Below are 15,620 nucleotides of genomic sequence, written 5' to 3'. Positions count from 1 at the left end.
GCAACTGTTGATCTCTATAGCTACTGGGAGTTTCTTCACTAACAGTGAAATCACAAGTCCAGACCTAAATATGTGTAGCATGGCATAGTATTGAGAGTGCTGGGTTTAGAGTCATGAAGATCTGGGTTCAAATCAAGACTCTGATACTTTATGAACCAGGAGCAGGGCACTTAATCTCTGTCTACTTCAGGCAACTTGTTGGAACTCACATATTACATCATAGGTTGGTGTGCAATCTCAAAATTGCAAAACTTTCTCATATTTTGACCTATATTTGACCCGACATGTCATTAGACAATGTTTTTGGCTTGCAGCATACTTTATATTCACCATCTTGTGATTGTGACAACCCTATGGATATAGATTGTTTTATCCCCATTTTACAAATGAGAAGTCTGTGGTCTAAAAAATTGAAGTGGCTTGCCCAAAGTCACACAGTGAAGAAAGAGAAAAGTTAGTTCAATCTCAGACCTTCTCATTCAAAAAGTCACTGCCCTTTCCACTCCATCCTCCGGAAGCCTTCCCCCATATGTGTTTTTTATATGGGGATTTAAGATAGCTAAGCATTTTCTCCCTGGACATAGAGCACTTATTTATAATCCTGGAATCACACAGAATATTTTATTGAGTCAAGTGAGAATCTTTCTATAGAACTAAGAAGCCTAGAACTGAGAAATGTAAAACAACTAAACCCCCCAAAGTATATACTTGTGTATGTGTTTATATATACATAATATATGTATATACTTGCGTGTATATATGTATGTGTATATATGTTGTGTATGTATATACCTGACTGACTAGAAGCGGTAACCAGAGCAATAAGGAAGGAAAGGAATTTATATTTATGTAAACCTAATATGTGCCAAGTATTGTGTGCATAAGCACTTTTAATAAATATTATTTCATTTGATCCTCACAACTCTGGAAATAGGTGCTATTATCCTTATTTTAAAGTTGGGGAAACTGAGGTAAACAGAAGTTAAGTGACTTTCCCAGGGTCAAACAGTTAGCAAGTATCTGAGGTCAAATTTGAACTCAGCTCTTTCTGACTCCAGGCCCAGCACTCTGTCCATTGCATTACCAGCAAGGGACAACCAATTATCTCCTGTCTATTCTTAGAATGTGCAATCAGTGTGTAGAGTAGAGGTAGAAGAAAAAAAGAGTGGGGAGGTAAGTGAATGAAATCAACATTTATTGAGCACCTCTTACTAGATGTACAAGACACATCTTTGGAGTTTATGGTTGTATATGTGTCTTATAGAATCCAGATGGAGGGAATGTATAACTACAATGCAAAAAAAAAACCAGTTTTCTTTCTAATGGCATTAGAAGAGTCAGCTGATTTGCTTTGCCCATGGTAGGTGTCTTTGCCAAAATTAAGTTATCAATTCAAATCAAACGAACATAATTAAGCATCTACTATTAAGTAGGCATTGTGACAGGTTCTGGGAGAAAAGAGGCAGAAATGAAATAGTCCTTGCCCTCAGGAAGCCAACACTCTGCTAGCTGAATACAACACAGACACAAATAAATGAAGACAAGATAATTTCAGAAAAGAGTAAGTCTTAATGAAAGGGAATCAGGAAAGATGTGGAGTAGGAGACAGAGCCTGAACTAAGCCTTGAAGGAAGCTAGAGATTTTAAAGGGTAGAAATGAGAAGGAAGTCTATTTCAGGTTTGGCGAAAAGGCTATGCAAAGCATGAAGTTAGGATATGAAATGAGAAGTCTGGAGTATAGGTAGTGGGTCAGTTTCAGAGGAGCAATAGAATGCATCAAAAGAAATAACTTTTAAAATAAGTTTTATTGATATCTTTTGTTTTTATGTCACCTGGATTTCTCCTTGTGTCTTTCTCCCTCCCCTCTCCCAGAGAGCCATTACCAAAGGCAATGATCTGAAATAAGTCTGGAATGGTAGGTGAGAGCAAAACTTCAGAGCGCTTTAAATACCAGGCAGAAGTTTGCATTTTTTAAGAAGATATTTGCAGCTTCTTGAGCAGAGGATTGACTCTGTCAGACCTGTGTCTTGGGAATATTAATTTGGCAGCCCTGTTCAGAATGGGTTGGAAAGGGGAAGGAATAACTGAAAATTGTGGAGCTCATTTAGGAAACTAATGAAATAAACCCAAAAGAAAAGTGATAAACCAGGGGAGTAGATGTGTGAGTAGAGAGAAAGGAGCTAAATATGAGAAGTTTCTGGTAATCTGAGACTTGACAAGTTATTAGATATGGCAGTCGAGGAGAGATGAGAGAGAAGAAACAGTTGAGAGTGACTCCATTTTTTCCAAAACTGGATGACTGAAAAGATAGTGGTGTTCTTGATAGAAATAGGAAAATTTGGAGGATAGGATGGGCTTGGGGGAAAACGAGTTCTAATTTGATTGTGTTGAGTTTAAGAGACCTATAGAATATCCATTTGCAAGTGGTTCAATAGGCAGTTGATAGTGCATTACTAGATTTTAAGAGAGATTAGGACTGGTTAAATAGATGTGAGTCTTTTGAAAAGACATGACAATTAAATATATATGGACTGATGAGCTCACCAAGACAAGAGTATGCAGGGAAAATAGGAGCAAAGACCAGGGCTTTAGGAGACATCCATCCTTAATAGTAAGTAGTTGGCCCAGAAGAGGAGATCTTGGAGTGATCAGGCCAGTAGGAAGGAAACCAAGTAAGAAAAAAAAGTCACAGAAGCCAAGAAGATAATATTTCAAAAGAGAGAAAGATCAACAGTGCTAAAAGCTCTAAAGAAATCAAGTAGAATTAAGACTAAGAAAATTCCATATGATTTAGTAGCTATGGGATCATTGATGAGCATGGGAAGAGATGTTTTATTGGAGTGTTGAAGTCAGAATCCAATTGATGAGAAATTCAGAAATCAGCGGGAAGCAAAGAAATGGAGCTAATGAATGCAAATGACTCTTTCTAAGACTTTATGAGAAAAAGGAAAATTGAGGAGATGGAAAGGTTAAGTGATAGAGTTTTTTGTTTGGTTTGCTTTTAAGGATGATGGAGAATAGGGTATATTTGTTGCAACAGAGAAGAAGACAGTGGATAAGAACAGATTGAAGATGAAAAGGAAGGAATTGTGGGTGGGGAAAGTTTCCAGGAAAGATGGGATCAGGACTACAAGCTTGGTCTGGGCAAATATAAGAACCATTATATTTCTTTATTTAGAGACTGGAAGATAATACCGTGGGGTTTTGAAATCTGGATTAAGAAAGAAGGAGTTCATGACAAATGATGCCTATATTCTCAGTAAACTGGAGGAGAAGTCCACTGCTAAGAGAGATATTTGTGGGATAGATGATGTAAGGAGAGAAGAAAAAAGTTTAGAATACCTGATGTGGAGAGTGTAATAGTCATTATCAAAGAATATGTGTTGTTGACATGCAGTAGTGAGGACCCAAATAAAATTCAATAGAACAAATTTACCCAGTTGTCATGATTCCGTGACTTCTTCCATTAGCACATATGGGAGTAGAGAAGGTAGCTGGGGGAGGTTGGCAAGCTGTGCCTACTAGTAAGACAAAGAGGGAAATTGTCATCTCTTGTTAACCTGCTCTGCCCATTTTCCCAGGTTATTTTTTGATAGCTTTTCTAAGTTAAATGCCTGCCTTATCCCCAGAGAATGGTCTCCCAGAATCCCATCTTTATAATTTTGCCATTTCCCATATAGTGATAATGTAGACATTAATAGTAAGAGGGTCATTTTCTCACAATTCTCAAAGGGAACCATGAAGCAATCTTAGTGGGGTGCAGAGCAGCAACAAATCATACTGAACTTAACTGTAAAAAAAAGTGAAATTGGGTTAAACGAATAACAAAGGCAACTTGAGGGGATTGTAAAAATAGAAAAGGACAGTTCCACTTTGTCTTAGTAAACATAGAATGTGAGCTCCTTGAGGGCAAAGACTTGCATTTTTTTTTATCCCTGCTTCCTAGCAAAAGGCCTTGGACAAAGTTAGTGCTTCATCAGCATTTATTGAAATTATTTAGTGATGGGAGCTTTTTATGGGCTGTACACATATATGGTTATGTAAGAAGACCAATTATTTTGTTATTGTTTTTAAACAGCAGCAACTTACAAAATCATCATTTCCTTCTTCCTCATTAGCTGCCTTCCTGAGTAACTGCTCTGCCCCTAGCAACATACAAAGCCTCCCAAAGGACCAGAGTCTAGTGTAGTTTATCCTAATTTACCATTCCCTAAAGCCAATAACATATTCAAAAGATGTATTAACTAATTTAAACCAGTAGACTTAAGCATTCTCCTCTTGAAACCAGATTTTGTCAATAAAAATAAATTGTGCTTCATGATTGAAGAGATGAATTTGTTGCAGTCTTTCAAGATAGGTTATCAGCTTTTTCTTAGTCAACATACCATAAAATGTTTCTGTAACATGATCAATCAATATATGTATAACACAGACATACATACACACACAGAGTGTTGCTAGGGGACTGAATTTGTCAGAGTGTAAGTTCTTACTGGACCTTTCTCTATCTTTTAGAAAAAAAGGTGGTCCCTGTAGATTCCCAGTAACCAAGGCCAAGCATGAATAATTGGATGATTCCTGAAAGACATTGTGGTGAGGTGGATATAACTGGCCTTGGAGCCAGGATCTCTTTGAATCTGAATCTTTCATTCAAAAATTAGCTATCCCTCACATCTGAATATTCACTTAGATCACATTTCTCCATTTTGTATAGACTTATTGTATTGTATGGAGCATATTGTGAGAGACTATGAAAGTACTTGCTGAATCTAGGTAATCTTTCCTATGGAATTCCCTGGACCAACAGTCAAGGTACATTCCTAGATCTACCACTTGCCACCTGTGAGAATTTGATTAAGAAATGTCACCTTTTGAGGAAGCTAGGTAGCACAGTGGATAGAGCATTGGCCCTAGAGTCAGGAGGACTTGAGCTACAATCCAGCCTCAGACACTTACTAGCTTTGTGACCCTGAGCAAGTCACTTAACCCCAATTGCTTCCAAAGAAAAAAGAAATGTCACCTTTCACTGCCTTCCTTATTTGTAAAATGGGAGGTTAGACTAACCAACTAGCTCTAAATCTATAACCCCCTGAATCCTGTGTAAGAAAAGGGAAGGAGACATCCAGAGAAAGAACTATTGAGTCGGAAGGCAGAGCAAAGCTATTTTCTTTTTTTTCTTTCTCATGATTCTCCCACTCATAATTCTATGCAGCATGACTAATGTGAAAATGTGTTTAATAGGAATGTATGTATAGAGCCTATATTCAGATTGCATACCATCTTGGGGAGGGAGGGGAAAAGGAGGGGGAGAAAATTTAAAACTTATGGAAGTGAATGTTGAAAACTAAAAATAAAGGAACTAATCAAAAAATAAAAGGGAAGGAGGAAAGTCTGGAATAACTTATTTTTTCCTTTCCTTTCCTTTCCTTCTTTTTTTTCGTGAGATAATCAATTAAATGACTTGCCCAGAGTTACACATCTAGTAAATGTCATCTGAGGTCAAATTTGTACTCAGGTCCTCCTGACTCCAGGGTCAGTGCTCTATACATTGCACCACCTAGCTGCCTCTGGAATTAACTTATTCTTGAGGCACTCATGCTATTTAGTAAAGATCAAATGCTTGCCTGTCCAAGAGTAGTTCCCAAATCATTCTTTTAATAGGCTCTAGAATTTTTCAGAAATAAGAGCTCAAACTCATATAGCTCTTTAAAGTTTACAAAACTTTTTAACATCCATTATATCATTTGATTCTCATAAAAATCCTGTTGCAAAGAAGCTACCATTGTCCCTATCTCTATCCTTAATTGAAGTCCTTTGGCATGGGGGATAAAGATCCTGCCTTGGATCCAGGATAGACCTGGTTTAAACCTTCTTTCTGGTATACCCCTGGACATATTGTTTAACCCCTTAGAGGTCTAGGCAACTCTATAAGACTCTTAAGTTGCAGAGAAGGCTCTGACTTATACATGGGAGCATCCTTATCTGGGAGTTTTCTACCAAAGAAATCACAAATCCATTCCCTGTTGATATCACTACTATAATCTGTCTTTCTATCAACTTTGTTATCTGCTCCAACTCACCATCCATTTCTTTCTTCTGATTGAATGGTTAATACTAAAAGGCCATTATAATATTATTTCTATTTCTCCATTCTTTGATCTTCACCTAAATGAATAACAGAAACACTGTGTTTTCACAATCTAGTTTGTCATTTCCAAGGAGGAATATACCTTCCTGGTATACAATGTTTCCTTTTACCTAATCTATTCCTTTTGAAGAAGGTATACCCTTTTGTTTCCCTATTCCAGTCATGTACAAAGTGTCAATGATACAGAAATTAAATAGTCCTTGCCCACAGGGTTGACAAGTGGTTGGCCTGTTGGTGGTAATGCTTTTCTATGTAAAGCTCTGTCCCAAGATTTGCAGAAAAAGACATTCCAAACCAGAACTATTGTCTTCCCCAAGCATTCTGGTTGAATAGGGTTCAATTACACAGATAGATTTTTTTCACTTCTATAGGGCACTGGTTTTGTCCTTTATTTCCTTGGACCACTGGTAATTGAATCTTAGGTTACTGGTATGCCTAGTATATCCATGTAGATATTAAAGCCTTGCAGTTGATGAGGTTTTAGTTGTATAAGTTGGCATGTAGTTGAAGAGAAAGATAAAAGTAGAAATCTGATTGTTGAGCCATTTCAGTTGTGTCTGACTCTTCATTTGGGGTTGGTGAAGATACTAGAAGGGTTTGCCATTTCCTTCTCCAGTTCATTTTACAGATGAGGAAACTGAGACAAACAGGATTAAATGACTTGCCCAGGGTCACACAGCTATTAAGTGTCTGAGGCTAGATTTGAACCGGGGAAGATGAGTCTTCCTGATTCTAGGCCTGGCACTCTATCCACTGTACCACATAGCTTCCCTAAAAAGCCTGATGACCACCTGTCCAAGAGTAGAAAAAGGATTTGTGACTAGGGTGGAAAGTAGAATTTAAGGTCCCTTTCAACTCAAGGTACCATCTGGAAAAATCTGTGCAACTCAAGGTCTCAAGAACAAATGTTATAAGAGGATGATTTAAAGAAATTGTGGATATTAACTTGGAGAAAAGAAGACTGAGTGAATGGGATCATGTTATCAGTCTTCTAGCACTTGGCAGAATTGGATGCGCTCTGCTTGGTCCCATTGGGCAGAATTTTGATTGACAAATGAACGTTTAAGAGATAGATTTGAGAATGATGGAGAGCAAAGTTTCATGATAATTAGAGCTATCTGAAAGTATGTTGAGCTGCTTCCAAGGGTAGTGGATTTCCCATCACCTTTTTTTTTGTATTCTGGATCACTGCTGAGCTAAGGGGTAAGCCAGGTAACCTTTCAGGTCCTTTCCCCCTTTATAAACTCTGTAATTCTGTTTCTTTGACATGCTTAGAAATCCTAATGTCTCATGTTTGGCCTTCCTTGCAGTAGTGGCTTATTTTCCTCTTGGTGGTGGTGCTTTTCCACAGCCATCAGTATGGTTCCACTGTTTCATTCAGAGTCTGGGGCTTTTTCTCCCTCTTTCTAGGATGCTGATCCAGGTTTGTGTGTATTTTTACTGCAAGTGTCTGTGGCGCTGTATGAAATTTGTGGTGAGGAAACTAACAGGCCGGTGTGAGCTACAAAGAATTTGTTACAATAACAAGCCAGGAGCCGGCAGAACCATGAAAATAGGTAAGTTAAAAAAAAATTAACAACATGACAGACAAAGTTCAACAAATCGGGGGAGTATGGGAAGAGTTATATGGGGCCATGTGCAAGTAATTTTACATCTAAAGTGCGTAAAATATCTTAGAAAAATAATTGTTGAATCACATTTTCATTTATTGCTTTAACAGAATCATCACTGAGGGATTCAAAAAGTAAGGTGAGTCAAGTGTTACATCTCTTTATGGAGTTCCTGGTAGCTTTTCACTTGATGCTCATTTTCTGCCTTCAAAATGAAATGTGACTAAGAAACCCTCAGAGCTGTGTGACCACCAGACTCAAAGAGCATGTTGGCCTACTTCAAACCACTGCACTGTGTCCTGTTGCAGGCCCTCTGCATGGATTTTTTTTTCTAGAAATACACAAAATGTTTGGCACAACCAAGTAGAGAAGCTTATATTCCTGATTGCTGTTGGCAATGTACATTGGCAAAGCTCTTCATTGAAATTATCCTCCCACATATTTTTCCAAAATACAAAATTAATATTCTGGAAAATGCTTTTATAATGCTTTCTTTAAAACAGAAGGGAGGAACTGATAGTAAAATTACCCTTCACAGAGGAGTAGTAGGCAGTAGGTATGGAATGAGACACGCATTAGCAGAAATGGAAAATATGTTGATTTGTTTTGTTTGACTATGCTTCATTGATACAAGGGAGGGTTCTGTGGATAGCAGAGAGAGGGATCATTGGGAAATAATAGCAATGCACAAAAAGTATGAGTGAACCATTTTTAAAGAAGCAAGTGAAAATGGGAAATAACAGCTAAAATTGCTTTTTTCTTCCAGCTAGAATTTCCTGTATATCCAAATCCATTCACTACATAATCAGAATTTACCAGTAATAAAACCTTTACCTGTGAACAAGCCACTAGCCTTTTAATACAGAGTTTAACACTTCTTGTGAAGCAAGAAATCAATGATTGCTTTTTAAAAGATGACTTGTGAGTCTCTTCTGTTTTTCTTTGATTATGAATCTTGATTATTTTTATCCCATTCTCTAATTTAATTATCTGTTAAATGGGTTTTTTCATGTGCCTCTTTTTAAACATTAAATATTATGGTTCTATTAGAAGTCATTTTTGTTTAGAAGATGGATCATTAGTTTTGGAAAGTTTGATCGTGTATATAGGATCATAGGATCTAGACCTGGAATGAACATTAGAAGTAATCTAGTCCAACCCTCAGGGCAACTAGGTGGCCCAGTGAATGGAGTGCCAGGCCTGGAATCAGGAAGACCTGAGTTCAAATCTGGCCTAATTATCTATGTGACTCTAGGCAAGTCACTTAACTCAGTTTGCCTCAGTTTTCTCATCCATAAAAATGACCTGGGGACAGAAATGGCAAACTACCCTAGTATCTTTGCCAAGAAAACCCCAAAAGGGTCACAGAGTCAGACAACTGAAAAACGACTAAATAACAAGTCCAACCCTCTTGTTCTACACATGAGGTAAACTAAGGCCTGGAGAAAAGAAATGACTTGCTCAAGGTAACAAGTGCTCAATAGCATTGCTTGGATTAAAACCTGGGTCTTGTGATTTCAAACTGAAAGTCCTTTCCACAGCACCATGCTGTCTCTTACTAGTTAGACAAAATAATTTGTTAACAAAAGGATCTATTAATTGAAGCAAAAGTAGAAAGAAACTGGGAAGGGAATGCTCAAAAAGCAATCCTCTCAGAATTCATAAGAGCCTTTTCTACTGTTTACATCATTAACACTACCTAAAATTTTTATCAAGGATTTCTCTAGAGAATTTTAGATAAGTTTTCTCTAGAGAAAACACCATTATTTCTTGTACAGAGCTTAACTTCCTGAGCATTCACATGAATTATTTGTAGTAATTTTTTGCTATTAAACATTGCAATTTCATATGCAGTAGAAACACTGGACACCCCAGCCACCAGTGTGGTGTGGTGGATGGGGCACTGATCTTAGAGATGGATGACCTGGATGCAAATCCTGACTTTTCTGTTACCATGAGCCAAGTCATTTTACCTGTTGGCATCAGTTTCCTCATCTGTAAAATGAGGGAGTTGGACTAGACTCCTCATTTCTTCTAGTTCAAAATTCTATGAAAATGGATATTGTTTAAATTACCATCATTGTTTAAGTTCTTAAAGGAAAGTGATTGACCAAAGAATGTAACTGGCTTCAACATGCTTTCCAGCTGCTGCAGACTTCAGTAAGTGTTCACCCTGATGCAATTGAAAAGACTGTTGATGACATCATGGAACTGAAAAAAATCAATCCTGACATAAATCCACAGTAAGCATTTGCTGTATCAAATATAAAAGATGGTTGCTATAGTCTTCTGCATAAATGATGTCAAGTGGTATTTGGCACACAATAAGCTCTTAAATACTTTTCATTTATTCACTTATTCCATTCATGCTCATAACAATAACTCACATATATGTGGCACCTTTAGGCTTTCCAAGTGTTTTATATAACATGACCAGTGTCTATATAGTGCTTTAATGTTTGCAAGTGCTTTACAAATATTACCTCATTTGATTCTCACAACAATTCTGAGAGATAGATGCTGCCATTAGCCCCATTTTACAGATGAGGAGACTGAGGCAGGCTGAGGTTGGGTGACTCTCTAGGGTCACACCAGTAAGTGCTTTAGGTCCTATTTGAACACAGATCTTCCTGACGCCAGGTTCAGTGCTTTATTCATTTTCCACTGAACTTCACAACAACCCTGTGACATGATTGCTACAGCTTTTATCATCTTCACTTTATAGATGAGGAAATTGAAGCTCAGCCAGGTTACGTGATTTGTCCATGATCATGCAGCTATTGTCACAGACAGGATTAAACCCCAGATCTTTCTAGTTTAATATCTACCTTTTTATCTCCTACAGGAGACATGTCAAACACCTGGCCCCTCAACTACATTCATTCCAGAGTACTGCCAGATTAAAGCCAAAATAAATAAAAATTCAGTAGAATATAGACAATGTTAATATGTGTTTTTCTAAGTCAGTATGCACCCACTGGGATCCTTACATCATTTCTATTTGAGTTCAACTCTACTGAATGACATTATGCTGCCTCTCCAGATAGAAAATTGACCTATTAACTTTCCATTTTTTTCAAAGGCTACAATGATGATCCCCAGTGTTCTGATAGTCAAAACAAATTGTCCCAGCAGACCATTGAAAATTAACACATTTTGTTGATGTGGTTTCATAAATGGCAGTGGGAATAGTGGATAAAGTCAGGAAAACTTGGTTTCTAGTCCTGCTTTCAACACACATAAAGAAGTCATTTAAAATCTTAAATTCTGGGCAGCTCTCTAAGACTGAAAGTTTAAAACGAATCAGTGATTTCATATTCATCCTCTCTGGGGTGGGTACTAGTGCTTCTGACACAGAAGGGTGTCACACAAGTCTCTTCATACACAGACAGGGGGATAAGAACGCTTGCATGGCTTCCTTACCTGGTGTCTGCTTCCCATGAACAGCGAACGCTCCCATTGTCAATGCACCCTGACTACCCTCGGTTTTATCAAGGAGTGAGCCTTTAGTTCAGGAGAAGCTGGTGGACAGCTCCTCAAGCTTCAGGAGCACTTGGGAGATGCTGTCTGGAAAGCTGCTTTATTCTCAGCTGTGGCTAGTTCACATTAACCCTTCATTTTCCATGACTGTTAAGTGAGATTTTGGCATTTGGAAAAGAGAGTTTCATTTTTATAAAGAGCCCAAGATTGTTGAGCCAAAATCTCTTTCCTTTCTGACGAACAGATAGCACTACTTTAAAGTAGGGGACATGGCAAGCACCAGCATCCAAGAGTTGCAGCCAACAGGGATCTGAGGAAGCATTTTGTAAAAAGGATTGATTTTGGAGTCATTCACTGTCCTGGAGTTTTTTGTTTTTAAACAGAATTCCAGTTCTTCTTGGTCTTGGTTATATTATATCCTTTTACTCCATTTCTTTTTCCTTTTTTCCCCCTTTCTGATCCAAATCTATCATTTCATCTGGATAGGAAACTAACCCCTTGGGTGGAAATTCCTGCTAACAACAGACAACACTCCTCAACTTGTAATCTTAGAGGAGTGCTTGGGAAATTAAGTTCATTGAGCTAGAAGGTGTCAGAGATAGTACCTCAACTCAGGTCTTCCTGATTCCAGCTTTGTATATACACCATTGTGCTGCCTCTCTTCCTTTTCCTTATGTATACTTATAAATAGTGAATTAATGTCATGGTAGAAAGAATTTTGGGACAGTTAGGTGGCACAGTGGATTGAGCACTGGGCCTGGAGTAAGGAACACTTCAGTTTGAATCCAGCCCCTGGGCAAGTGACTTAACCCTGTTTGCTTCAATTTCCCCATCTGTAAAATGAGCTGGAGAATGAAATTGTAAATCACTCCAGTAACTTTGCCAGAAACCCCAAATGGGGTCATGAAGAGTCAAGCATGACTGAAAAACAACAACAATAACAGAGAGAATACTGGGCCTAGAGTTAGGAAGACTTGAGTGCAAATCTGATCTCAGACACTTACTAGTTGTATGACCCTGGGCAAGTCACTTAGCCTTGTTTGCCTTAGTTTCCTCAACTGTGATAAGAGTAAAAATAAGGGGCAGCTAGATGGTGCAGTAAATAGAGCACTGGCCCTGGAGTCAGGAGGACCTGAGATCAAATCCGGCCTCATACACTTGACACTTACTAGCCATGTGACCTTGGCAAGTCACATGACCCCAACTGCCCCTCCAAAACAAAAGGCAAAAAAAAAAGGAAAAGAGGAAAAATAACAACTACTTCCCAGGATTGTTGTGAGAATCAAATGAGATAATATTTTCAAGGCATTGAGCACAGTGCCTACAACATAGTAGGTGCTTAATAAATGCTTATTTCCTTTATTATTATAATGTGGTATATGCCATATTAGAACTGTATGACTGATATTTTTCTTGACGAAATTATGGAGGATCTCAATTCATTTTCAATCAAGTTGAACGAAGACACAAAACTATAACTGGGCCTATATGTGTATAATGGCCCAATAAGCACTGACAGAGATTAAATTTGATTGAGTTTACCATAGTCTATGGAAATTATTGTATTAATCAATCAGTCAACAAGTACTTATTACATTATATGCCAAAGCATTGTGCTAGGCACTAGGAATACAGATACAATAAAAGAAACAATTCTTACAAGGAGATTCCATTTTAATGGGAGGCAACAGATATAGATATGTGCATGTATATATACATATATGTGTACATGTACATAGATATATGTGTACACATGATCCCTTGACAGCTCTTTTATTGAAATACACTGGAAAGATACCTTATGAGGGTATGAATCAGTGTGATCAGAATTGGTTCCTTTGTTGTTTTTTCCTGCTTCTTCTACTTTTTCTCCCTTTTGCAGAGAAGTCATGAGTCAAAGTATAATATGGATATGGAATTTAGAGGCCTAGGTTTAAATCCTGTCCTTACCACTTACTAATTATATGACCTCACACAAGTCGTTTAACTTTCCTGAACCTCAATTTCCACATGTGTAAAATGAGAAGGATAATATTTGCATTGCTTCCCTCATAACTCTGTTATGAGAATCTAAGGAGACAAAGTATGAGAAGGTATTGTAGCCATAAAGTATTATGTAAGTGCAGATGCAAACTTTGTGTTTTAAACATGGACTCCACACAATATTCTCTGTATTATCTACATTTCCTGGGTAGACACAGTGAGTCTATAACTTGTCCATAATTTGGAAATGGGTACAATATGACAATGCTGTACACATGAACATGAATGTCATTCAATTAAATATTGATGGACTCCCCACAAGGATAAATAACAATAATAAGGACAACTGATATTTGTATATTGTTTTATAGCTTACCAAGCAATCGAGCATATACGGTCTTATTTGATGCTCACAAAAACCCTGGAAAGTAGGAGATGTCCCCATGACAGAGGAGATAAACTAAAGGAGAAGTGATTTATCTCAAGGTCACAGAACTCATAAGTAGAATAGCTGAGATTCAAACTCAGGTCTTCTGACTCTGCCTTGTGCTCTCCAACAACTACAAATGGCACTATCCTAGGAACTTTGGGTAGTGTGGCAGTTCAGTGACTTAGAAATAGTACGGACAATGTAAGGAATTAATGTAATTCCATTTCTGCCCTCAAATTAGGACATCACAATCTTTCTGTTCATTTATCTGGTCCATAAAAGTAGAGATTAATATACTATACTTGCTACTCATTGCTCTCACCATCACAAATGTTCAGTGGCAAACTAGGTGTAACAAGATGCTCAGCAGCATGGGCAGAGAGCTGTATTTAAAATTGGGAAGATCTATGTTCAAATCCTGCCTCAGACACTGAATAATTATGTGACCATAAGCAAGTCACTTAACTTTTCTGGTTTCCTAATCCAGAAAATTAGGGTAATAATACCTATCATATTACCTATAGCAATAATACCTAACTCACATTGTGGGTCATTGTGAGGCCCAAATGAGATAATGTTTTTAAAGCACATTGCAAACTTAAGTTTCCATGTAAATGTCAAATATTATCATTATTATTAACAGTGATAATTCAATAAAATGTTGAATTAAAGAATTTTGAGGATTAAAGTGTTTGAGGGTTATAATGAATTGCTATATGATATTGACACCTATCTTATTTTCATATAAATTAATTTAATATTATAAGCACATGTCATCTGAGTAAATAAGCAAATTGCAGAATGGTGTGGCAGTAAGCACCCTAGCATACACAGGATGGCTGCTAGCACAAGTTCCTAGATCTGCTTTTCTAAAGGAAAGCAACTAAAAGTGGATTAACAATATTGTTTTAATCAAACATATGTCATTTACCTAGTTCAAGGGAAAAAGGTCAATACCCCAAACTTCAGAGAACACAAACAGAGGTTACAAGCAGACAACAAATACAGACAGAGAAACAGATCAGCAGACAGGCTTCCAATTATCTGACCATTATATCCATACCTAGTCAGTTACCAGAGAAGGAAGCACCAACATCTGGGTTTTCAAAGCTGTGGGGCTCTATGGCTTCCCAGAGTCTCATCTGGTCACATCACACAATTCTTCTCAAAGTGAGCCCCAAAACAAAACCTCACATCAGGGTATATATAGTCTTCTCCTGGCTCAGAGAATGTAACAACCCTCTTGACCTACTGCCCAATCACAAAGTAACAAGGTGTGGGCCTTCCTGAAAAACAAGCTTCCCACCACAGGCTCCATGTGACCACATTCAGCCTATTAGGGGGCAGAGCATATTTTCAAATCAGAGAAGGTTCTCAGAGTCACTTAAGCCTATCAAAGGGCCAAGGGGCAGGGAAGATCTTCAGATTCCCATTCCCATAACAAATGGTAATAGACTTTTGATGTCATATAGTCACATTCCTACCTAATAATATCAACTTGTATCCATAATATGACTAAAAATGGTTGTGCAGAATCCATTTAAGGTTCTTAAATGATGGGTAATGCATGTTCTTCCAAGAAAACTTGTCCCATTTTTTAAAAACTCTAATTATTTGAAAGTTATTTTAATATGAAGCTGAGACCTAATTCTATGTAATTTCTATCCACTGAAGCCACAAAGAATGTTTAGCCTTTCTTCCTCACAATAACCCTTCAGATTGTTGAAGATGACTACTATATCACCCCTAAATTTTATCTTCTCCAAGCTAAACATTCAAAATTCCTTCAACAGATCTTTGTACAACAAGGCATTTAAGTCTCTTACACATTTGATAGCTCAGTTTGCTTTGGAAATCATCCAGTTTTTCAGTGTCACTAATCAGATGCCATCCTGGGGTTAAAAAAGCATCTCAGGTATAATCTGATCAGAGTAGACCATTATTGTCCTTGCCGTAGACATTACACTTT

The 15,620-nt window shown here is 37.6% G+C and overlaps 1 protein-coding gene and 1 long non-coding RNA gene across 8 annotated transcripts in view; one reads left to right on the top strand and one right to left on the bottom strand.

Moving 5' to 3' along the window:
• The window catches only part of ELMOD1 (ELMO domain containing 1), a 77,222-nt gene that overhangs the window by 36,727 nt on the left and 24,875 nt on the right, over positions 1-15,620 (top strand). For all 7 annotated transcript variants that reach the window (XM_069080473.1, XM_069080477.1, XM_069080476.1 and 4 more), the window contains 3 exons: positions 7,559-7,704; positions 7,869-7,897; positions 9,904-10,001. In XM_069080473.1, the coding sequence (XP_068936574.1) occupies positions 7,559-7,704; positions 7,869-7,897; positions 9,904-10,001 (273 nt within the window). The remainder of the gene's footprint in view (positions 1-7,558; positions 7,705-7,868; positions 7,898-9,903; positions 10,002-15,620) is intronic.
• Positions 1-15,620, bottom strand: part of LOC138155309 (uncharacterized) — a 66,409-nt gene that overhangs the window by 40,235 nt on the left and 10,554 nt on the right. The gene's annotated exons all lie outside the window — the stretch shown is intronic.

This window comes from Petaurus breviceps, unplaced genomic scaffold (assembly GCF_028583685.1).
Source record: "Petaurus breviceps papuanus isolate PSGF00001 unplaced genomic scaffold, PetGlider_PUasm1.0 91133, whole genome shotgun sequence".
In the NCBI taxonomy this organism is placed as follows: domain Eukaryota; kingdom Metazoa; phylum Chordata; class Mammalia; order Diprotodontia; family Petauridae; genus Petaurus; species Petaurus breviceps.
This window is presented reverse-complemented; position numbering and strand designations above follow the sequence as displayed.